General features: G+C 31.1%; 1 protein-coding gene across 1 annotated transcript in view; it reads right to left on the bottom strand.

The window, feature by feature from the left end:
• Positions 1-2514: 2514 nt before the first annotated feature.
• The window catches only part of LOC145248888 (BTB/POZ domain-containing protein KCTD6-like), a 194274-nt gene continuing 171279 nt past the window's right edge, over positions 2515-25509 (bottom strand). The window contains exon 3 of the mRNA XM_080110654.1: positions 2515-4270. Within this exon, the coding sequence (XP_079966780.1) occupies positions 4018-4270 (253 nt within the window). The 3' untranslated portion in view covers positions 2515-4017. The remainder of the gene's footprint in view (positions 4271-25509) is intronic.

The following is a 25509-nucleotide window of genomic DNA, read 5'->3' as shown; positions in this document are numbered from 1 at the left end:
CAGCATTCAATTTTTGTAGGTCCATCGTCCTTCTTGGTGACCTGTCCTTTTTTTGGTGCAACCACCATCCTCAAACACCAAACGGTAAGCATATTTGCTGGTACTGGCTCGATGATGCTCAATGCAACATCCATATCTAAATCTTCTTTAACCTTCTTTTTCCAATGATGGGGAACAGGAATGAGAGGAGGTGTACAATTGATGGTTTCACTCCAGGCGTAAATGTTACATCCAGTGGTCTCTCTGACATCACTTGTAACAGTGGATGGAGGCAGGTATTGAATGCACTTACTTTAAAGAGCTTCCGTAACCATTGTTTCAAACATTCCCTATTATTTATAACAGGATTCTTGTAGGTTTGTTCAGAATCGTTTCTCTTTGGAGACATCCACATGGTGCTATCCCATTATTCGAGGTTGACATGTCAGCTTTCGATATCTGGCATGGGAAGTCGCGAGGGATTAATTCTAAGTCTTTCAGTGCCGACTCAGATGATTAAAATCCCGACGTGTTCTCTGATAAATAAACGACTTGTTTGGTTTCTTTAAGGTCAACTTTGATATGTGTACAAATTATTCCCTTAATGTGTAGTAGGTTGTCCATGATCCCATGTATCCTATGAGTAGTTGGTATTAGCAAGTCGCTAGTGCATCCCAATACTTCCAGTATTTCAGGGCCACTCAAACATGTTTGAGCATCAGTATCTGTGACGGCCTGGATATGGTGTATTCAATGACAAGTCCTCTTATATAAGACGTGCCCAAATTTGGCATGAGACTCCGGTGTCAAGGATACTTCAACTTTTATGGAGGGTGACTACTTCTGTTTCATGCAAGATTGGTATTACTGCTAATTTCTGTCTTTGTTCACCAAATGCTGGTCTTTTCCTCCTCTGCTGTTAAGTATTTTTGACTGGTGTCGGGTTAAATCACTCGTTGACTCTATTGTCAACCTCTCTGGTTTTTGACACACTTTTCGTAAGTGTCCAGTAATTCTGCAATTATGGCATCTGCATTCCCTCGCTGGACAGTTCTTCCGTCCTTTTAGCTCATTGGGCTGTGATGTCCTCTCACCCTTCACACAGTTTATTTCGAGGGGTTCTGGATTCCTCCCTCTCCTGAGACGGTTCCCTCTTGGACCTCGCTGAGCCAAATGTCGAACACTCATTTAGGCTGCTTTGCTAATGAGAAGTCGACATGTCCATTGTCTCTAGACTAATCAGTCTGTAGAATTTCTGTTCCACTATTGTCAAAATATTGGCTTCGACCAACAACTTGCACTGGTATTCTGTATTTGCAAGTCCAGCTACGAGTTAGCCAGCCACCATGTCCTCTGAATAGTTTTTAGTTAGTTGGCAGCTCTCGTTAGGACACTGGACAGTAAAATTGCAAAACCTCGCTTGGAACCAAAGCTTTGCTAAAATCTGCGTGGGATCCTCCCCTTCTTGCTGTCTCGTATTGTGGACTCTATATCTATGCACTTCTTGATGTATACCTTTCACCGCAATGAGTCATATATGCCGTAGGAGCTGTTCTTCAGTGGCTATCTTGAGATTCAGGCCCTACTAGTTCAAACAAAAGTCTGTTTACCTCGTTCGAGCAAGCCATTCTTAATTCATTGCGTATTTGCACAGGGTCGGTTAAACTGCACATTTGTTTGTACTGGGCTCATGTGTTGATGAATAACACCTGGTCCTTGTCGGTGTAACCATCCTCGATCACAGGTCTGTCCGGTTTTTTAATGTGGGGTCGGTTTGACACATTTTCCCTGCCGGCGCGGAGCTCATTGTTTTCTTTCTGTAAATTTATCAAATGTTAAACTTGCTGCAAGTAATGTTCATCATCGCATTGTCCTGACACCCTTACTGTTACAATTTCAGTAAGAAAATAATCTGGTAAAAAATAAATCCTGTAGAAACGGATCCTGTTCGTAGCGCCATGTAAAGAGGACTTTAAAGTGTACAGAGTCTGAGACTAACGCTGAATTTATAATACCACATGACGACCGGTGTTCCACTTTTTCTCAACATGTCTCATCAGTCGTTCCCATTCTCTACAAAGATGAGAACAGTCCAAACAATACGAATATACTGTAAATTAGTAACCTTCATTAAATAGACATGAATAATAAAAATGAATAAACACTTATGAAACCAAGAATTATTTTAATCAAATAATCAAGGCTGGTCAAAATGTTCCTTTCTTTAATGTCAATTCAGTTGTTTAATAAAGTGCAACAAATATTTAGTTATGATCACAGAAACATTTGTTATTTGGTTTCTAATTTCATAAAAAAATAAGAATTTTATTGTTTGAAATATGATATCAATTTTTTTTTTTTTTTAATACAGAACTTTTATTGGACGTTGGGTTTTTTTTTTTATTAAAACCTTAGTGTAATATACATTTTTAACAATAATTTTAAATTTCTTTTCATATGAATTCAAAAAGATTTTGAGAAATATAAATTGTTTTTTTTAAACAATTAATTCTGAAAAAAAAGAAAAAAAAAGTATATCTTTTAATTCTCCATTTTATTTGTAAAACTTTGAATGGTAATTTCAATTCAGGCGTTTGTATAAAAAAAACTTATGAGTGTGAATTAACAACATCTTTTGGTTTTGAGTTAGAGAGCGAGAGAAAGAGAGAGAGAGAGAATAGTTATCCATGAACACATGTTTCGTCGGAAGTGTATTCAAGTAATTTACCATTAAACAACGCAAAGGCATAATGGATAAAAAAAACAAATTGAAAGAAAATTAAGACATATAAAGGTGAAAGGAGTTTTGGAGTTTTTCCACCTTTTATTAATATAATTCTTTTTTTGTTCATTTGTTTATGTTTTTTTATGTATAGTATGACAATATTGTGTGTTAGTAACTTTCATTGAATAGGCATAAATGAAAAAACTGAATAAACACTTATGAAACCAAGAATTATTTTAATCAAATAATCACGGCTGGTCAAAATGTTTCTTTCTTTAATGTCAATTCAATTGTTTTATAATGTGCAACAAATATTTTTTTTATATAATTTTAACATCATTGGTTAAAAATAATGATCACAGAAACATTTCTGTTGTTTGGTTTCTAATTTCATAAAAAATAACAATTTTATTGTTTGAAATATAATATTAATTTTTTTTTTTTTTTTATAAAGAATTTATATTGGATGTTGGTTTTCAAGTTAAAATCTTGGTGTAATGTGCATTTTTTTAAACAATGATTTTTAAATTTCTTTTTGTATGAATTCAAAAAGATTTTAAAATCTATAACTTGTTTTTTTAAACGATTAATTCTGAAAAAAAGAAAAAAATTAATATCTTTTTTTTTTCTCCATTCTATTTATGAAACTTTTTAAATGTTGACTTCAATTTTTATCAATTCCTGAGATTTTATGCCACGTTATAAACAATTTCCTTTTCTGAATTTTATCATTCTTGAAAAACTTTAAATGTAAGTTCAGAATTCAACCTAATTGAAAAACAAAACAGAAAAATCGTCACAGAACGGAAACGTTATATTCCAAATATCACAGAAATTGATTTAGTAGTTTTTATTTCAACTAAAAACATCAAATTTTGTGACAACACGATGTATGTTTTGATCTGACATATTTAATAAAGGGAGACAACTCAATTCGAACTATCGAGATTATATAATTTGTCTGATAATGGTTGCAATATACTATTAATCGCTGAAAAATCGTAAAAATAAATGATTTTCTATAATAAACAATTACTTGATCAGTTTACGTGATTTTGGAATATGACATTTTCATCCCCTGACGAGTGATTTATTTGTGTATTTTTTTTTTAATCAGGTTGAATTCTGAATAAGAACGAGACTTTCATTTTGAATGAAAAAAAATGATTAGACATTGGAAAGAATCAAAGAAAGAAAAATAACATCTTCCTTTTGCTGTTTGTGTTTTTATAGAACCAGTAAAATTCTTATAATTGGAAAACAAATTTTATGCAGGTCTTGAAATGCATGGAAATTTATATAACGCTCTGTTGTTAATCCTCCCACCATTCACCGTCACCAATCAACTCAAAGTCCGTCCTGTTCAGATTCAAAACTTCTAGCGAAGAATGAAAAGATTTCTTGCGTCTCGGCTTGAAGTTGCGACGTCGATTTTGGTCTAGAGAGTCAATACGACGCATTAAGGAATCAATTTCGAAGTAGCTCGCTTCTTCTCTCAACATCAAAAGTTCTCGGAATCCGTTCGGTAAAAGGAGTTTTGCAGTTCTCATGAAGTTCAGCACATATCTGTCAATATATAAAAAAACATATCTGTCAATATATAAAAAAATATATCTGTCAATATATAAAAAAAACATATCTGTCAATATATAAAAAAACATATATCTGTCAATATATAAAAAAAATATATCTGTCAATATATAAAAAAAAACATATCTGTCAATATGTAAAAAAAACATATGTGCCAATATATAAAAAAATATATCTGTCAATATATAAAAAAACATCTGTCAATATATAAAAAATATATCTGTCAATATATAAAAAAATATATCTGTCAATATATAAAAAATATATCTGTCGGTATATAAAATATATATCTGTCAATATATAAAAAAACATATCTGTCAATATATAAAAAAATATATCTGTCAATATATTAAAAAAATATATCTGTCAATATATAAAAAATTTATCTGTCAATATATAAAAAATATATCTGTCAATATATAAAAAAAAACATATCTGTCAATATATAAAAAATATATCTGTCAATATATAAAAAAACATATCTGTCAATATATAAAAAACATATCTGTCAACATATAAAAAACATATCTGTCAATATATAAAAAAAACATCTGTCAATATATAAAAAAACATATCTGTCAATATATAAAAAATATATTTGTCAATATATAAAAAAACATATCTGTCAATATATAAAAAATATATCTGTCAATATATAAAAAAACATATCTGTCAATATATAAAAAACATATCTGTCAATATATAAAAAACATATCTGTCAATATATAAAAAACATATCTGTCAATATATAAAAAAAACATCTGTCAATATATAAAAAACATATCTGTCAATATATAAAAAAACATATCTGTCAATATATAAAAAACATATCTGTCAATATATAAAAAACATATCTGTCAATATATAAAAAACATATCTGTCAATATATAAAAAAACCTATCTGTCAATATATAAAAAAACATCTGTCAATATATAAAAAACATATCTGTCAATATATAAAAAATATATCTGTCAATATATAAAAAAACATATCTGTCAATATATAAAAAATATATCTGTCAATATATAAAAAAAACATATCTGTCAATATATAAAAAAAACATATCTGTCAATATATAAAAAAATATATCTGTCAATATATAAAAAAACATATCTGTCAATATATAAAAAAACATATCTGTCAATATATAAAAAAAACATCTGTCAATATATAAAAAAACATATCTGTCAATATATAAAAAATATATCTGTCAATGTATAAAAATATATATCTGTCAATATATAAAAAAAATCTGTCAATATATAAAAACATATCTGTCAATATATAAAAAACATATCTGTCAATATATAAAAAAACATATCTGTCAATATATAAAAAAACATCTCTCAATATATAAAAAACATATCTGTCAATATATAAAAAAACATATCTGTCAATATATAAAAAAAAATATATGTCAATATATAAAAAATATATCTGTCAATATATAAAAAAATATATCTGTCAATATATAAAAAAACATATCTGTCAATATATAAAAAAAACATATCTGTCAATATATAAAAAAAAAACATCTGTCAATATATAAAAAACATATCTGTCAATATATAAAAAAAACATCTGTCAATATATAAAAAACATATCTGTCAATATATAAAAAAACATCTGTCAATATATAAAAAACATATCTGTCAATATATAAAAAAATATATCTGTCAATATATAAAAAAATATATCTGTCAATATATAAAAAAACATATCTGTCAATATATAAAAAACATATATGTCAATATATAAAAAAAACATCTGTCAATATATAAAAAACATATCTGTCAATATATAAAAAATATATCTGTCAATATATAAAAAAATATATCTGTCAATATATAAAAAATATATCTGTCAATATATAAAAAAACATATCTGTCGGTATATAAAATATATATCTGTCAATAAATAAAAAAACATATCTGTCAATATATAAAAAACATATCTGTCAATATATAAAAAAATATATCTGTCAATATATAAAAAAATATATCTGTCAAATATAAAAAAATATATCTGTCAATATATAAAAAAAACATATCTGTCAATATATAAAAAAATATATCTGTCAATATATAAAAAAAATCTTACTGTCAATATATAAAAAATATATATCTGTCAATATATAAAAAAAATATATCTGTCAATATATAAAAAAAAATATATCGGTCAATATATAAAAAAAATATATCTGTCAATATATAAAAAAAATATATCTGTCAATATATAAAAAATATATATCTGTCAATATATAAAAAAAATATATCTGTCAATATATAAAAATATCCAGAAATATAATTAAAATTATAACAGAAAATATGCATATATAATAACATAAACATAATAATTAGTGCAATTCTGAATTTTTGATATGAGATGTGAATGCTTGTGTACTGTTGATTAATCAGACTATTATTCTCATTTTGAATGTTATTAGCTCAAAAAAGATATGCGTTGGTATCGATCCTCTGTTTCGTAAAACATTTTTTTTCCAATATTAATAATTAGTATAGATATCCCGAAAAATTGAGTCATAGAAAAGCCTTTAAAAAATATCTTAGTGACTCCTGAAGATTGAACCTTCTTTATGATCTACGGACCCACCCTCAAACCCATGGTTCGAATTCTTGTAATGCAGAGCTAACCCCTCTTTTCCTTAGTAGAGAAAAAGAAGCATGTTTTCAACACCCGAAGAAGGTCGAAAGTTGCAGCGACCGAAACACACTTAAGATGAGAATAATAGTGCAATTAGTCAACATAACACAAGCATTCACATTTCGTCTCAAAAATTCAGAATTGCATTAATCCATTGTAGTTGACAATGTATTAAAATAACACAAACATAATAATTAGTGTTGAAATGATTAATCAGAATTGGGAGTCAAAAAACATCGGAACTTTTGGGGATATCGTAATCGGAAAAATTTGAATCATATTTCCAATTCCCAAAACGATTCTTTTAATGTATTTGTTTTAAACTTCATTTTCCATTACTAATGGTAAATATTTACTCTTTTTAAACTATCAGTAAAACTGAAATCTATAGATGTGAATAAAATCAAAATATAACGCAAATTTATTTTATTTGCATAAAACAAACACAACTTTCATTATATTTTAGTATAATGCATTACAACGGTGAAGTACTGTCAAAAAATGGATGAAATGCATCAGAAACTTCGACAACAACACACAGCATTAGTCAACAGAAAAGGCCAAATTCTCCTCCATGACAATGCCCAACCGCACGTTGCTAAACCGACCCTACAGAAGTTCAGCAAATTGGGCAACGAAACTCTGCCTCATCTGCCAGACTCTCCAGACCTCTCGCCTACCGACTATCACTTTTTTAAGCATCTCGACAACTTTATGCTTTAAAAATGTAAGCGATATCAAAAATGTTTTCAGCGACTTCATTGGCACCAGAACGTTACTGGCAAAAATACACTTGTTTTGCGTCGGCAAAAGTGTATTGATTCTGATAATGCTTATTTTGATCACTAAAATTTTGTTTAAGCCGAAATATGTTCAGCTGAATTTAAAAGTTAAAAACTGCAAGAATTTTCTTGTAAACCTGATGTTCATGTAAAAAGGTTATAAACATAATAATTAGTATTGGAATGAGTAATCAGAATTGGAAGTCAAAAAACAACAAAAATCGCTGCGAATTAACACCTAAATATTTGACGTTTCGATGATGATTTAAAAGTAAAAAAAAATAATGTTAGAAACCCACCCAACAAATGTTACTGTAATAGTTATTGGGTGGGTTCCTAACAGTACTTTGTTTTATTTTTATGTTTATATTATCAAAGCTTTAAATGTTACATGAGAACAAGAAAAATTGCTGCGAATTGACACCTAAGTTTAAGTGTTTTTTCGCTGTCAACAACAAAAAAAAAAATAAAAACTATTTGATGAAATTATTCGGAGAACTTCATTCAATAGCGGATACGTACAATATAACCTTTCTTCGATATTTTTATTTTTAATGTCTTGATTAAACTGTACATGTACTATTTTTTTATACATCTTTATTATATTTATTTCTTCTCTTTATTTATATATTATTTCATTCTTTTAATTCTTGTTTGGTTTTCTTCCTTTTTTTCCTTTCTTTTTTTCGTGCTTTTTTCGTACATTTAATTTTTGTTACATGTCTTTGATTCTTTTATCTTTGCTTTTTTTGCATTTATTTTATCAGTTATGTTTTACTTTTTTGTTGTTGATGTTTTTCTTTATTTCTTGTAAGTTAATTGTCTGATGTTATTTTGTGATGTAGAGAAAGTGCCGAGAGATTGCAAGGGAGATAAGTGTTAAGTCATGATTTTGACAAAAGGGAAGTAACTCAACTAACAAACAAAACAAAGGATTACCGCCCTTTGTTAAAATTGTTAATTCAGATTTATTTGCAATTTTCTCCGACATTTCTTAACGTCATATTAGATTTTTTCGTATATGACGAATTTTTATCATCGTTTCTCATAAAACATTCAACTTAATAAAACTAACTTATTGGGTTTGTATTACTGTACACATAGATTCGAAAACGTTGTCAAAAAACAAATATATAACAAATAAATGTTATCAAAGGCAAGATAAGTTACTTTTCTACCTAACTGGATATATTTTTCGTGTTTTTATTCAATATAACATAGTTATTCAGCTCGAAAAACATACAGTGCTTACCGATGAATTGGAAAATTCAAGATGGCGCCTGACTCTCTCTTTAACACAGTAAGTTTACGAAAAATATATCCAGTTTGGTAGAAAAGTAACTTATCTTGCCTTTGATAACATTTATTGGTTATATATTTGTTTTTTGACAACTTTTTCGAATCTATGTGTACAGTAATACAAACCCAACTCATTTAATCTGCATATTTATTAAAACATAATTTTAAGTAAAAAAGTAGTTTCTGAACCTATTTTACTTTAAATAATAAACGACCATTGGCCAAATATAATTATCTAGCATAACTGAAAAGACGCATTTAAATAGTTTAAGTCACTGCTTTTAAGGAAAAAAAATATATTTTTTTTTGAAATATGATAAGGTAAAGCTAATCTGTAGAAATAAAATACTATATACTTCATGAACAAAGTGGGACAATAATATGACAGTTAGAATCATTAAAAAAAATATCTCGGCTTAGCGTCTTTGAAATTATGGAAAAATGTTTGGCATTCTTAAAACGATAAGAAAATCGAGGAATAATAAGGAAAAAATATTTATTTAAATAATTTTAAAAAATGAAATCCATTTGGAACATAAATTTCGTTTTAAATCAGTATCTATTAGTGCTGGAACGGTTAGTCGGAATCGGGAATCGTATAAATCGGAACATCTGGGAGTATCAGAATCGGTATCGGAAATATTGGTGTCTATTTTCCGATGCTAAAATGATTCTTTTAATTGTCTTTTTATATTTGATTTTGTTTAAAGAAAAAATCTTCCATTGCTGATAATATTGATAAAATAGTAAATATTTATTGACATTTAAATACAAGTAAAGCTAAAATCAATAGATCATCCCCCACAAGTGTATTTTGATGTTTAGGAAAATATCTGCATGTTTAACGTGTTTTTACGAAAATCGGGGAAAATAACAATCTTATCTCTATATAAATAAAATGAACTCATTTTTTCCCGTCTGATTTTGACATTAATAGGATTAAAAATCAAGATATTTCATGCAAATATAATATGCACAAACGGCAGAACAATAGGCTTATTATTTCTCAAATTCCTCGATAATCTTAGATTTCTATACTTTTTCTGCTGAGAAGTCACGGCCAAAATCGGTTAAGATCAATGGAAGTGGTAAAATATTTTCTCTCTAATAAATTCCTCCTCCCCCTGCCACCATTTAACACCGTTTGGGGATCGTTCACAAGGAACAGTTGAGAAGAGAACGCCGGTTTGGCTTCGTAGTTCTTTCATGTGAAGTTATTTAAAATCACTAAACTAAGCTGCAGTGCTCTGTGGCGTAGTGGTTAGCGTGCTGGACAATTCACATTATATTTTCACGTTCGCGCCGACCTACCGTAGTCGTTTTTTTTTGTTTTGTTTTTTTTTTTGTTTTTTTTTCCTAAACAACTGGAATGGACTTTTCTTGGTGGCCGAACTGTTAACGTTGCAGATGTTTTTTTTTTTTTTTTTTTTTTTCACACTTTATTTTCCTACTTTTACTCATGACTCCGGGTTTGATCCTTCCTACTTACCTACTATAACATTTTTTAAAACTCCCCCCCCCCGTCCCGGAAACAAACACTCGGGAATTTAGCACTGAATCGGTAATTGTATCGGAATCAGGAAAAATATTGTAATCGTCCCATCACTAGAGGGTGACCCTGTTTTAATATTATAAAAAAAACACGATGTTAAAAAAAATTAGAAAAAACAAAGCAAAACAGTGAACAAATGTAAAAAAAAAAAAAAAAAGTGTAAAAGAGGAAAAAAAGTTTAGGTAGAAAGACAGGCTTGAACCTGAAGCATCAGAAAAAAATGCCCGACATGTTACCCCTACACCAAGGAGACATACACTTAATAACGGATAAAATTAAACCTTTAAAACATTTGCAGGTGGTTTAAACTAACGTCAATGTTTTCTAGGTTAAACATGATGTCATTGTCGTAGTAGCAGGAGGAGAGAAAATGAAGGAACGATTTTTTCCGCACCCTCCTTGTAGAAAAGGGCCCAGTTTAGGGTGAAGGAATTAATATTTTTGACCAATTTTTCGATATTTGTCGGGCGAAGGTTGGAGCTTTAAAATGATATCTATCTGGTGAAAATCCTGGCCCGTGTCGAAAACTTTTGCGAGACATACAAACACACACAAACAAACACACACACACACATTTTCGCTTTTATATGTATAGATTATTATATAAAACCCAATGTATAGTAATGATTTAAAAAGGTTTTTTAAATGAGTCGTGTGCCATTACCGAGAATCGAAACCAAAACGTTTAGCTTACGAATTATTTTTTCCTTTGACGTTAATGCTTGAGCTATGAGTTTGATGCAAGGCTAAAAATTAAAATATGAACCAATAGCTATTACGTTACGCATGCATAGTTGTAATGCCGTCATTCGACCTTCACTTGACAAATTCCCTTATTTTTAATTTTCACACTTTTGCACCGATTTTCCCTGGCTAAAGTTCAAATATAAAGTTTTGCATGGGTTCAAATACCCAAAATATTAAGTTTCATGTCTGTAGACCAAAAACTGACAGAGGCGTTTGGTAGACAAAATTTTAAAACAACACAAATATTATGCAAGTATAAATCATGTAGAATATTGCATGAATATAATTGCATGCAATAGTTAACTAAAGATGATCATCCCATAAGAAAAACGAAAAAAAAAACTGATAGGGAATTAATTGAAATGAATGTTTAAAAGAATATACAAATTAGCTAGATCTTTTGCAGATTAATGCAATTCCACGACCCATAAATAAAAAAAAAAGTTGTATTTTCTTTTTTAAATAAATAGAAAAAAAAAGGGGGGGTAAGATGAATATCAATACACAAACAAAAAAAATTATAGGAGTATAGATAGATTAATACATAAATCAATAAACTGCATTTTGTAAAAATATTACTATTTGTTTTGAACGTGTATAAACATCTATTTGTTCGAGCCCTATGAAGATACGTCGTCGGCAATCAAATTCAACAGTGGCTTTATTGGTGTTAGGCTGAGGTATGGTTCTGTGCAGTACTAAGAAATCCCTCCTCCCAAGCTTTGTCTTCTCTCTGAGAATGTAATAAATATGAATACATCCGGGTATCTCTACATGTAATAAATATGAATAATCTAATGTAATAAATATGAATACATCCGGGTATCTCTACACAAGAATATAATTGGTTGGTGTAAGCCATAAATATGGATGGGAATAACAGTCTTGGAGAAACGTTGCCTAAACTTAAGCATATTACTAGCTACGACTCAATTTCTATTTTGAAAAGGGGTGGTGATCTTTTAATCAATGAGAGTTATTTCCCTTGCATCGGCTTCTTTCTATACAATGCAAGGGAAATAAGTAAGTTTGACTAATCGATTCATCATCTATTGGGACGATGAAACGTACACGACTTGGACAGTGTCGAGTTTGTTATAGCTACATATATATAAAGTAGTTGAAAAAAATTTACTTTTGTTTGTTTGTTAAAAAAAAAAAATAGTCATGTTTCTTTTCTTACAATTCCTTGATAGTGTTTAATAAAAATTACAATCTCATCGCATTTTACATGCTTTTATTTTTTTTATTATTATTTATTTATTTATTTATTTATTTGTTATTAATGTTATAAAACTTTGTTATATGGTCACCGAAGTTTACACCTCAGCGTCCAAAATGAAACAACTAAACTCGTCTCTGTGCTAATCGCACCAACCTGAATTAATAAAAACAAAGAATTATATTTTTGACCAATCAGAGGATTTTCTCAAATATACTCGAAATGGCCTTTTCTTGGGGCCACTTCAATCCTTTAAAAGGCCAGATTTTCTTCAATAAACCAGTGGAGCCCAGTTGAGCCAGAGTCTCTGGAGAACCATCTGCTAGCGTCCCTCTGGTTGGTCCTTGAGCCTGCCACATTTCTCCACTCACACAACAATTGCACGCAAACATTAGTGAACAAACACTGTTTGAATCCTTTCGTTGTTGTCTGCTCACTTATAACCAACTCATCCATTGAAATATTCCCAACATTTTTCATTGAACTTTCTTTCAAATATGAAAACAAATGGACATTGACTTTTATTCACAAAATTTAATGAAATATAATTTGTATAATTGATTGGTTTGGTTTGATTTGGTTTGGTTGTTTGTTTTACAGCATATCAATCCTTTTCGAGTTATTTAATGCCAAATCCAGTTATTTTGGAAATAGTATTCATGTTGCATCCAGTTATTTTGTAGAAGGTTTTTATTCTTTAAGCTCTTTGTATCTTTAATCGTTAGTTTGTAATGTTTGGTTTGGTTTAGTTGTTTTATAGCAGATTTTATTGTTTTTCTTTCCTCACCTGCAGAACACGAATGAGTTTTGCAATGGGAGAGGGAAAAGGGTTACAGTATTAAGGTTTGATACATATTAAGTTAGGAAACCACTCAGGAAAGTGGGAAATATAGAAAGAGAAATGGGAAATGGGAAGAAAGAAAAAGGGGGAAAAGGTGGGTTGTTTTTGGTTTTGGTTTTGCAGAACACAACAAAGTTTTGCAAAAGGAAGTAGAAAAACAAAAAGCATCAATGTTAGGTGCATTAGTCTGATCTGGTAGCACCAGTTGTATAATTGACTATAGAAGTTTGATTATGATTGCATGACCCGTGTAATATACGACACTTAAACTATTGACTCTGAGTTCTTCAATATCTCAACCAATGAATCCTCCTTGCTTTACAAAGATCCTAAAATATTCACAAACATTCTGTTTTTTCCTATTTTTGTGAGGCCATATAAAGCATGTTCAACGACTTAGTAATAAACAAAACCATTATGCTGGTATATATACAAAACTACATTATTTATTTAAAACAAAACAAAATAAAGGGGTAAGTTCATATATTGGTGCAATAATTTGGTCATCACGTAAAGGCGTGTGACTGTAGTTTGTATGTGTTGACCTCTGTGAAAGTGTGTATAAATAGAGGTTTATAGAATAAGAGATTTGTTATCCTCGTTAGTAGAAGAGAGAAACGAGTTTCTAGATTGAAGTGTTGTTGTATAAAGATAGAATTAATATATTGCCGGCTTGTTGAGGAGAGAATAGTTCAGTCCACATGTGCCTGCAGCCAGCAGTCGCCAGGACAAAGGAGGTTGGTTAAAGGAGAAAGAAAGGGCAAAGTCTTCAGTGTGTGTGTGTGTGTGTGTGTGTGTGTGTGTGTGTGTGTGTGTGTGTGTGTGTGTGTGTGTGTGGGTTTTTTTTTTTTTTTTTTTTTTTTTTTTTTTTTTTTTTTTTTTTTTTTTTTTTTTTTTTGACCAGACCAATTCTGTAACATGATAAACAAAGTTTGTTTGGGTACCGCACGTAGAAACAAATGTGAGTTTGAAGAGAGTCATGTTGGCTTGTTGTACTCACGTTAGGCCAGGGGCCAAAGCCCCAGGCTAATGTCTGCTGCCAGCTGAAGCCAGGGAGAAAAAGGAGTAAGAGTTTCAGATTTTGCCTTTTATGTACTCGGTCACGTGATTGAGAGCTGGCTTGTGATTGGACAAGCCAGGGAGAGAATGGATTTCAAATCTAGAGCCGGGAGAATTACCTCCTACCTGTGATTGTAACAAGTTTCAGCTACTACAGGTTATAGCTCATATTTCACACGAGCAATATATAGCTTAAATATAACAGTCTTATATTGCTCATACTGTGTTGACTGTGCGTGTGAGAATCTTACAAGTAACAATGTTTATACATAAAATATCATCCTTACCTCACACGACGATGCATGTTTATGGAGCACACAAATTTTTACGTGTGCACCGCTTGATGCCAAGTGAGAAAGAGGGAGCGAAAAGGAAACAGGAAATGCAGGTCACACAAGAGGTCATACAATCATGCACCAACACACGTGTGCAGTCAAAGGTCATGGGGTCAATATAAGCAACAGCAGAAATATATCGTTACCGACAGCTGTATTTTTATTTTTTGCATGCTTTACTGTGTCTGCATGCACTAACGTTATGTCTGTGTGTTTGATAGCCTTCACCAGTTACACTGCCTGTCATATAAGCATTGCTACAAAACTTCCATTTAAAACATCTATAAAATATCTCTTTTGTGAATGTATGCTTTCTTAACTAATTATTTTGCTTGTGTTTATCATATAACGTCTCTCGTTTTTTGGTTTTTTTTTGGGGGGGGTCACTTTAAATTATAAACCTAAAAACTTTTTTCCTAAAAATATTTCTCTAAATAAGCTCATTCGAAAAATAATTTGCTTAAAACCAAAAATCTCCCAAGTTACATTAAATAAAGTAGTTGAACAAAATTGTTCGTTTGAAATTTTCGATTATTTTCTTCGATAAATATTACAATCCATCTGCAATTATTGTCATTTGTTACATTAAATAAAGTTTTAGTGTCCCAAATTTAAGGATAAAAAAAAAAAATGAACGAGTCTCTTAGTAAAATAGTTACCTCCCTTAGAACAATCAGATAATATGGCGGATTGACTTCAAATGTTTATAACATATTAATAAAAAAAATATGTAAAGGAATGCTATAGAATGAAAAAAACTTGAACAGTGAAACAATGTTAATTAACAAACTACAAAAATTAAATAAACTTGTTTATTAACAAACAAAACATATTGCATCCGATATTGATCCCTGATACAAATAACTATTTGAGAAATTACTTCTCGCGTTTCCCTTTGTCACCATAAAAAACAAAACCCATCAGATTTTACTGTTTGCGGTAAAATTGACTAATAGTTTACTCGGATTGAATCATCATGAAAAAATAGCTTGTCTGAAAGTTGATTTAAGAAATTAAAACACGAAACTAGAACTGGAAAATGAAATTGAATAATTTATTTTTTATTTATATTCTTTTTATTTAATTTTTTTTTTTAATCTTTATTTTTTGGAATCACTTATTTTTAATTATTTTATTAAAAAAAAAATGTTTTTTTTCCAAAAATACCAAAACACGAAACTTATCCTTACGGTACCAAACGGAACTTATCTTTACCCTACCAAACGGAACTTATCCTTACCGTACCAAAATGCAGAACTAATCCCTAGCCCTACCAGAATACGGAACTAATTTCTAACCCTAACCATAACATTTACTAAAGCAACAGTCGCCATAATGGCACAATGCATCAAACAACTTTTGTAAATGGCGAATATGACAATGAATCCGTGCGGAATAAAAAAAATAACAATATTACAATTTTTCCAGAAGCTGACTGAGAATTTCGAAATGCTTCCATGGGTTGCCAAGTGTTGGTTAATAGTAAATTCTACGACGTGTGAAATCTATAATTTACCATGCACATTGCAATGTAATTTGCAGTCTATTAATGGATGGAGATCGTCATGTTCAAAAGACGTATTTCATCTTTAAATACAAAAGAACTTATTTTTTTTTTTGGGGGGGGAAGCAAACTTCCCATATAAATAATTGTTCTCATAATTTACACGTGGAGTAGGGATTATCCACAAAAGCTAATTTCAAAAGAGACTTGAGTGAGTCATGAATGCCTTGTAAATGGTGTAAGTTTCTATGCAAGACATATCACCAATTTATGGAATCAAACCCCATTGAATAGAGACCAAATAAAGTTGGTGAAATCTTATGCTGCATAGCATGCATTTATTTCCAATAAATTCACATAAATTTAAATTTAATATATTGTACTATAACAAAAGTGAAAAATGAAAATAACAAAATATGAAAATATTGACAGAAATTTGCTATTTCATTTTATTTTGTTGCAGTTTTCAGTTCTGTTTTCGTTTTTTCGTTCTTAAATAAACTTTGAGACAAATTATTTTTATATATATATTTTTTTTTTCATAGAAGCCAGTAAGCTATTGATCTATTTTATCCTATTTGCGACATTTAAAAGAAATATAGTTGGGAAATTAGTTAAAAGTAATTAATTTTTGTTTAGGTTTACCAGTGATTTTCCAAAAATAGCAAACAAAGCAAAAAAAAGGTAAAAATAAATAAATATACACCAAATAAATGTTACCAAGATATGTTACTCTGCTACCTACCTGGATAAGTTTTGTGTTTTAACTTATTTTAAAATGTATTATTATTTTTATTTTTATTTTTTTTAAAAGGTAGTGTTGTTGCGGAGGGTCAAAAGATGAAAGTTCCAATCTACGGTACAACTAAGAAAGTAAACACAATAGCAAAGATATAACACAGATAATCAGCTAAAGAAGATAAATATCGTGTTTTATTTACCAAGAGAAAATCATGAATAGTATGGCAATGGAGATCATAAATCAGGATCATTTGAAGCAAGAATCAGCATCTCGTGGGGTTGAAATTTGAGAGTCTCTGAGGTAGGATGACCCATCTCAGGTTGGTCCAGGTTGAGTACATGGAATCTGATGTTGGAAACAGGTAGTCAGATGTCAATGGGGTACAAGATGTCAGTAAGCACTGGAACAGGTAGTTGGTTGTCAGCGGGCACTGGAACAGGTAACTGGACGTCAGCGGGCACTGGAAAAGGTAACTGGACGTCAGCGGGCACTGGAAAAGGTAACTGGACGTCAGCGGGCACTGGAACAGGTAACTGGACATCAGCGGGCACTGGAACAGGTAACTGGACGTCAGCGGGCACTTGAACAGGTATATGGACGTCAGCAGGCACTGGAACAGGTAACTGGATGTCAGCGGGCACTGGAAAAGGTAACTGGACGTCAGTGGGCACTGGAAAAGGTAACTGGACGTCAGTGGGCACTGGAAAAGGTAACTGGACGTCAGTGGCTGCTGGAGCTGGTAGCTGGAAGTACTGAAGGCTGTAGTGTGAGCTGGAGGCTGCTGGAGTTGCAGTCAACTGCAGGAGTCAGTTGGAGCCACTTGAGTTACAGGAATATGCAGGAATGAGCTGGAGCTGCTGGAGTTGCAGGAAGCTGCAAGAGTGAGATGGTACCGATAGAGTCGCAGGAAGCTGCAGGAACTGGAGTAGCAGGTTGTGAGAGAAATCACAGGAAGCAGGTAGCCATAGACAGTGGAGTGTGTATCGTATTATCGTAGTTTGTGAGACAACTGTGACATGTCGGTCATGCATCTGTCTCTGTCGACAGGCATATTCGTGATTGTTTCATAAACAAAGGAGAGGTAACATGACACCGCAACAGTCGAGTTAAAACGAAAAACAAAATGGTGATCTCATTCGAGCAATTGTCAAGCCTTGATAATCACTCAAAAATCAAACAAAATACTGACAGTCACCAATCATTCGAATCATGAAAATTTTTTTCTTTTGCTATTTTTCTTTTTTTTAAATTAATTTTTAATCCTCACGCGATATTCCCTATTATACATATATTATGTGTATTATTATACACATATTCCCTAATGTACTCCACGATATTCATTCAACTGACAATCTATCTCATTAACCTTATCCTCGAGTGGTTTTCAGCCTTGATCAGTGGTGGCTTATTAGTAAGAACAAAAGTAAAAAAAATGCACTCAAATCTTTTACTCTAAAAACGTAAACACGTAACATGCGGCCGCAGCCGAGATTGGACTCACTGCACGAGTTTGTAGTGTGATTCAAATCTTGTTCGTAGCTGAATACTTGATGTTTCACCAGGGCTATCAAGGGTATTTTTTTATTGTGACGCCATCACTAGATGGGTTGCCTACCACGGCTTAAGAGAGGCCCATCTACCCTCAAGAGAAGGATAGACCACGCCAGTTTCTTAACCTGGTATTTTACCTTATTTTAAAGTGGCACTATATACAGCTTAATCGTGTTGACACACCGGTTCATGTCAGATCACAAAAGTTAAGCAATGTTGAGCATGGTTGGTACCAGACGGGTGACCATTTGGGAATTCTAGGCACTGTATGTGTCCTCCGCTTATCTCGGCAATTATATCTAGTCGTCCTGTACACACACTTCAGTTGCCACTTGTATTTAACAATGTCGACTCAGAAGGGGTGTGGTTGGAGATTGTGCACCTCCTGCCACAAAAGTTTTACGCGCAGGCACCCCTACAGTGGGTATCCATAGTCTGTCAGACTGAAAGAGCCTTTACTAAAGTTGCACTGAAATTTTCCAAAATAATCATTGTAGCCCTAATATTAAGAATTAGACTTTTTTTGCCCAATTTTAAATGGCAAATGTAATAGCCCATTGCCTTAGAATGGGTGCTTTATGCCAAATTGATGACTGAATGTTGTTTAAATTTGTGCTCATTTTTGCATTAAATTCTAATCCCTATTAATCTCTTACTGTGCATTGAACAGATAACATAATGCTTTGTTCGTTGCATTTTATCACAAAGGTCCATACAAAATTTCGACCAGATCAGCCCAGTAGTTTCTAAGGAAAAGTAGAATGAACAAACAGAAAGACTAAATGAAAGATAATATAGATAATCTTGAAGAAGGAAATGATTCTCCGCAGCATCTTTTTTTTATTTACTTATAAGTCACCATTTATTAAGGCTGAAAACTACTCTAGGTTGAGAGTTAATGTGATAAAGAGATGTCTTATGGAAGTCACTCCAGACAAGATATGAAGCCACTTGATACAAGGTGCTAATCATAATAATAAAAAGATAAAGGAAAGTAGAATCATTTCAAGACAAACCAAACGTAGTAGAAAGCACACCACCAGCGTTAAATTCTCTGGACTCCAAACAGGCTAGCCAAAAAGTAAGCCCTACAAGAGCCCAATAGCGATATTTGTTTTACAACATATCAACCAACTACGGGCTATTCAATGCTGAATAATGTTGCCAAATATAATTCTGTAGTTAGGATAATTATTTATATTCATAGAATATATAGCTTCTTGAAAACATTGTTCCTTTGAAAGCTTTACTCTTTGAGAATACCAACACCTAAACTGGGTTGGTTGGTTGTTTGGTTGTTTATGTTTTATGGCATATCAACCCTTTTCGGATTATTTAATGCCGAATCCAAAGATTTTGAAGAAAAATTTTTTTAATAGAATATATTTGTTGTTTTCACGTCGGTTTCTATTTAACCCATAGTTGGGACCCTAACAGGTACTACCACTCCGGGTCAGAGTGAACCTGGGAGTAATGGTAATTAAAGGGTAGCTCCACACTCCCCAAAGCCCACAAGCTGGGGCCTCACCACTGGATATAATTTAAAGTCATATCCAGGACCCCCATTGAGGGACTTTTACCCTCTGCAGGGGGGCAGTCAGCGTATTCTAATGCCCCACCGACAGGGCCCCTAAACTGGGAAAAGACTCCGACAATCCCTCAAATCACAAACCAATTGCACTAGTTGTGTTGTTTGCAATAAAGTTGCCAAATATAATTCCAGGGTAATTATTTCTCTCAGGAAACCAGACTGCACTGCTCGCAGAATACTTTTCCTCAATAAGAAACAAAAAAAAAAGGTCACGAAGCTGTCTCACACAAAGTCTATCTCTAACTTGGGTTTTACTTTACTTAAGAAACATTAAGCGATGCTTTAGTTGCAATATGGTTAATGGGATTTCTCAGTTTTGAGCTAACCGTGAAGGCCGATTACATAAATTAGATCCATTAACCAATCAGATTTTAATAACAATTTGCCAATCAGAGAAAGAACCACAATAGCGCAGAAAACGTTCAAATTAACAAAAAAAAAAAAAACAGGATTCAGAAAGAATAATAAAAGAAAATAAATTAAGAGTGCATTGCCATGTATGTGCTATATGTTAGAAACCAGGCTTCAAGACAAACCAAGCCCAAAAGATACCTCAACACCAGAGTTCAATTCCCTGGACTCAAAACAGGCTAGCCAAAAAGTGAGTTCTTCAAAAGCCCAATAGGACAAAAAAGTCTGATCCTAAAGCTTGTACTGAAATATTTTATAACGAAAACACTAATAAATGTTTCAACAGGAAAAGCCATCATATGCTACAAGAATGTCTGCAAGTTAAGGCAGATGGCTGGATGTCTATGTCTGAAAACTGCAGTCATTGGTTTAATTAATACAGATTTCTTATTGATTATATTTTACCGAAATTCGCTTAAATATAATATTTTAATTCATGCAGATTTCATGTGTATTATTACAAAGCCAATTATCTATAGATTATTATATTGTACCTAATATATAGTAGTGATTCCAAAAGTTTTAAAAAAAAAATGACTTGGGTGCCATCATATAGAATGAAAACCAAAACTTTTGCCACTCCAGTCTTAGTTATTAGCATATGAGTTATTGACAGACAAACATTAAACTTTAAGTAAATTTAATGCATAAATGCTTATATGCACATGCGTAGAAGTAACAGGTTTAGTTGACTTATTCCTGCCAAATTCATTTTTTTTTTTTTTTTCAAATTTGATCCCTAAGCAGCTATTTTTTTGCCGGCTAAAAGCTAAGTCGAATTTGTTCCAAATGTCTAAATCCCCTATATATTAAGATTCAAGATTGTAGATAAAATATTGAGAGAGGAGTTTTGTAAAGACTGTTCTGCACACACACACACACACACACACACACATCACATACACACACACACACACACAAAATATCACTTTTATATTTGTGTGTATGCTAGAACTTTTTCATCCTAAATGCTACACAATAATGCACAATGTAAAACCAATCATCTAATAAAAAAATGTGAATCTCCCCTACTTTTTATTTATTTTTTTTTTTTACACAGTGATCACCACTTATCAAGGCCCGGAAGCCACTCAGGGATAAGGGTTATTGCAAGTACATTACGTTAGCGTGGAGATTTGCTGAAGTGTTTACTTAAGGGGGCGGTTCATTAGGAATTTGTTAACGTTGGACTTGAAGACATCCAAGTTGTAGTCCGGAGGGAAGCAGGCAGACGGAACAGAGTTCCACAGGCGTGCAGTTCTAAGAAAGAAGCTTTGTTCATGGAATCCGCGTTTTGATTTAGGCACAGATATAGAGTGGGGGAAATTTTTCACAGTGGATTCAGCTAGACGGGTGTTTTTCGTGAAAGATTGGCGAGGGGGGACCAGAGATTGGAGTTCAGACGAGCACCTGCCATGGAAATAACGATAAAACAAGGATAGGCTCGCAACGTCTCTTCTGTGGGAGAGAGGTTGCAGGGTAGAGAAAAGGGCATCCCCCACTAAGCCACAAAGTCTATTTTGTACTCTGTCAAGGCAGGATAGGCTGTTTTTAGCAGCTCCTGCCCAGATATGGCAACAGTATTCCATACTTAATTGGCTGAAAAATGCGAGGCTCGCTATTTGTTTGTAAACAAGTGGTTTGAGCACTATAAAAGTGGTAGACGAATGTTTGTTTAAAATAAACATTTGTGGAGATTATTTGCGAGCGCCTATCCCGTGAGTCGATGGGTAGAACTGCCAACTGTCAATGCAATGGTTCTAGGTTCAATCCTCAGCTTGGGGGAGGTGCTAGTCTAGCGGCACTGATGAGTTGTGATACAACAAAACAGTACCGTATATCGATGACTACAAATATATTTATGTATATATATATATATATATATATATATATGTATTTATGTATATATATATGTATTTATGTATGTATATATATATATATGTATGCATATGTATATATATGTATATATATGTATTTATGTATGTATATATATATATATATATGAATGTATATATATATATATATGAAAGTATATATATATATATATATATGAAAGTATATATATATATATATGAAAGTATATATATATATATATATGAAAGTATATATATATATATATATATATATATATATATATATATATATATATATATATATATATATAATGTTAAAAGTGCACGTATGCTTCTAGGATAGTGATTTAAAGGTTATGAGGGTTTTTTGAAGCGTGAAAAACGATGTTACTTTTGTATTTAATATTTTTATTGTTATTTTTTTTATATTTTAAGCGGACCTCCGCTCTCCGCTCTTGGTCACAAAAAAGGTATCGAAATGAAAAGAAAAAGAAAACCGTCGAAAGAACTGGAGATTTGTAGCGTGGACAGCGTTCATTCCTAGCAATCATGTTCGAAACAGTTCACGTGAATTATTTTTGCCGTTTGTGGAAGAAGATTGTGCTTTTTAATGTTTTTTTTTTGTTGTTGTTGTTTTTAAAATTGCAACGTAAAAGCGACGCAATTGATTTCAATATGTATAATGGAATAGAAATGAAATTGTTAAACGGTAAAAATAATGTAATTATTAGTTAATAATAATAATAATAATAATAATAATAATAATAATAATAATAATAATAATAATAATAATAATAAAAACTACTTGAAGAGGGCAGAGTTAGAGACAATGTCGGCTTTTTTAATGGTGAGTAAATTCCGTCTCTCCTTCAATAAAAATGGAACGAACATCGATAAAAAAATAAATAAATAAGTGAATAATAATAATAATAATAATAATAATAATAATAATAATAATAATAATAATAATAAAATCAATACAATTAACATTAGTTAATAATTAAATGAGAATACAAATAGTCTCGGTCCAAAAGGAAAATTGTCTCAGTCCCGAAGGAATTCTCATACACAGACCGAGGATAATATCAGAGCAGGTACTTTAATGTATATGCTTTTAGCTCGAAAGTCACTCTGTGTGTATTGATAATAATGACAATATTTATAAAATAATAATAATAATAATAATAATAATAATAATAATAATAATAATAATAATAATAATAATAATAATAAAAATATAATTAATAATATTTAGATTTAAACCATAGACTAATAGTAGCTTTTACATAAAAACATGCGCATAAGGGTACAGGTATATATATATGCATGCACAATTAACACCCATATATACGCATACATACCAATACATAGTAATATTCAACGACCATATGTATATAATATACGCACCCCCATACATATAATGCATATATATATAATAATATAAATAAACAGAAATGCACGCATGCACACACATACACGCATATATATCCATACACATGGATATGCATACAATGACATGTACAGGTCCAGGCATGCATACGTGCACCCATATGCATGTACACATACCAATATGCGCACATGTACACACATACCATATATACATATAAGCACATACACATGAATATATATATATACATATACATACATATAGAATATACAAATACACATACACATAAATACACATATATACATATACATACATATACAAATATATAAGCATAAAACAAAATACAAGAGCATGTAAGGCAGCACAAAGATGTGCACCTCAACATAATTATGCATTACATGGACAGGAACGTACATACACATATATATACACACACATATATATATAAACAATATAAAACCATATATATACAGACATATGTATACACATCCCCATATAAACACATACGTACATATATAGGCGTATATGCACATACTTATATAGTCAAACACAAATATCAATTACTATTTAAAGACATGTATAAACTAAAGTGAATGAATAAGTAGGGATATGAAGTTAACGATGTAAACATATATATATATATATATATATATGAAAATGGTATATATACATGTATATATATATGTCTGTGTATATATACGTATGTATATGTATATGTATGTATATGTATGTGTATATATACGTATGTATATGTATATATATGTATATATATATATGTGTGTGTGTGTGTATATGTGTGTATATATATGTGTGTATGTATATATATGAGTGTATATACATATATATGTGTATATATATACATATATATATATGTGTGTGTGTGTGTGTATATATATGTGTGTATGTATATGTATGCATATATATATACATATATTTTATATATATACATATTTAATATATATATATATATATATATACATATATTTTATATATATATACATATACATATACATATATATACATATATATATACATATACATATATATACATATACATATATATACATATATATATATACATATATACAGTGATGATCATATTTATTGGCACGGTAAAATAAAAGTTAAATTTTGTCTAATAAATTCTAAAAAAGGGATTAAATTAAAGAAAATAACAAAGTATATTATGTATTTTTAACTGGCCTTTCCGATGCAGCAATCGGATTTTAGAAAAAATAAATAACAAAGGAACAACAAACATAATTGCAAAAAACCCTTGTTCAAAATTATGTGCACGATTTATTTAATAATCAATTGTATAGCCTTTGGCCTTGATTACTTTCCTCAGTCGCTTTTCATAGTTTACAACCAAGTTGTTGCACTCTTCAGTAGTAATTTTAGCCCACTCTTCCTGACAATAATCCTCCAATTGAATAAGATTCTTAGGCTTCCTTTGCATTACCCTCAATTTTAATGTTCTCCATAAATTTTCAATTGGATTAAGGTCTGGGCTTTGTGATGGCCACTCCAAAACATTAATATGATTGTCCTCAAGCCATTTCTTAGTCAGTTTAGCCAAATGCTTTGGGTCATTATCTTGCATGAACCACCAACGACGACCAAGTGAGAGCTCTTTAGCAGAGTCTTTCAGGTTTTCATCCAATATTTTAACAT

The sequence above is a fragment of the Euprymna scolopes genome, chromosome 27, assembly GCF_053919585.1.
Source record: "Euprymna scolopes isolate OS-2025 chromosome 27, ASM5391958v1, whole genome shotgun sequence".
Taxonomy (NCBI): Eukaryota; Metazoa; Mollusca; class Cephalopoda; order Sepiida; family Sepiolidae; genus Euprymna; species Euprymna scolopes.
Note: the sequence above shows the minus strand (reverse complement) of the source record. Positions and strands in the feature narration are given on the sequence as shown.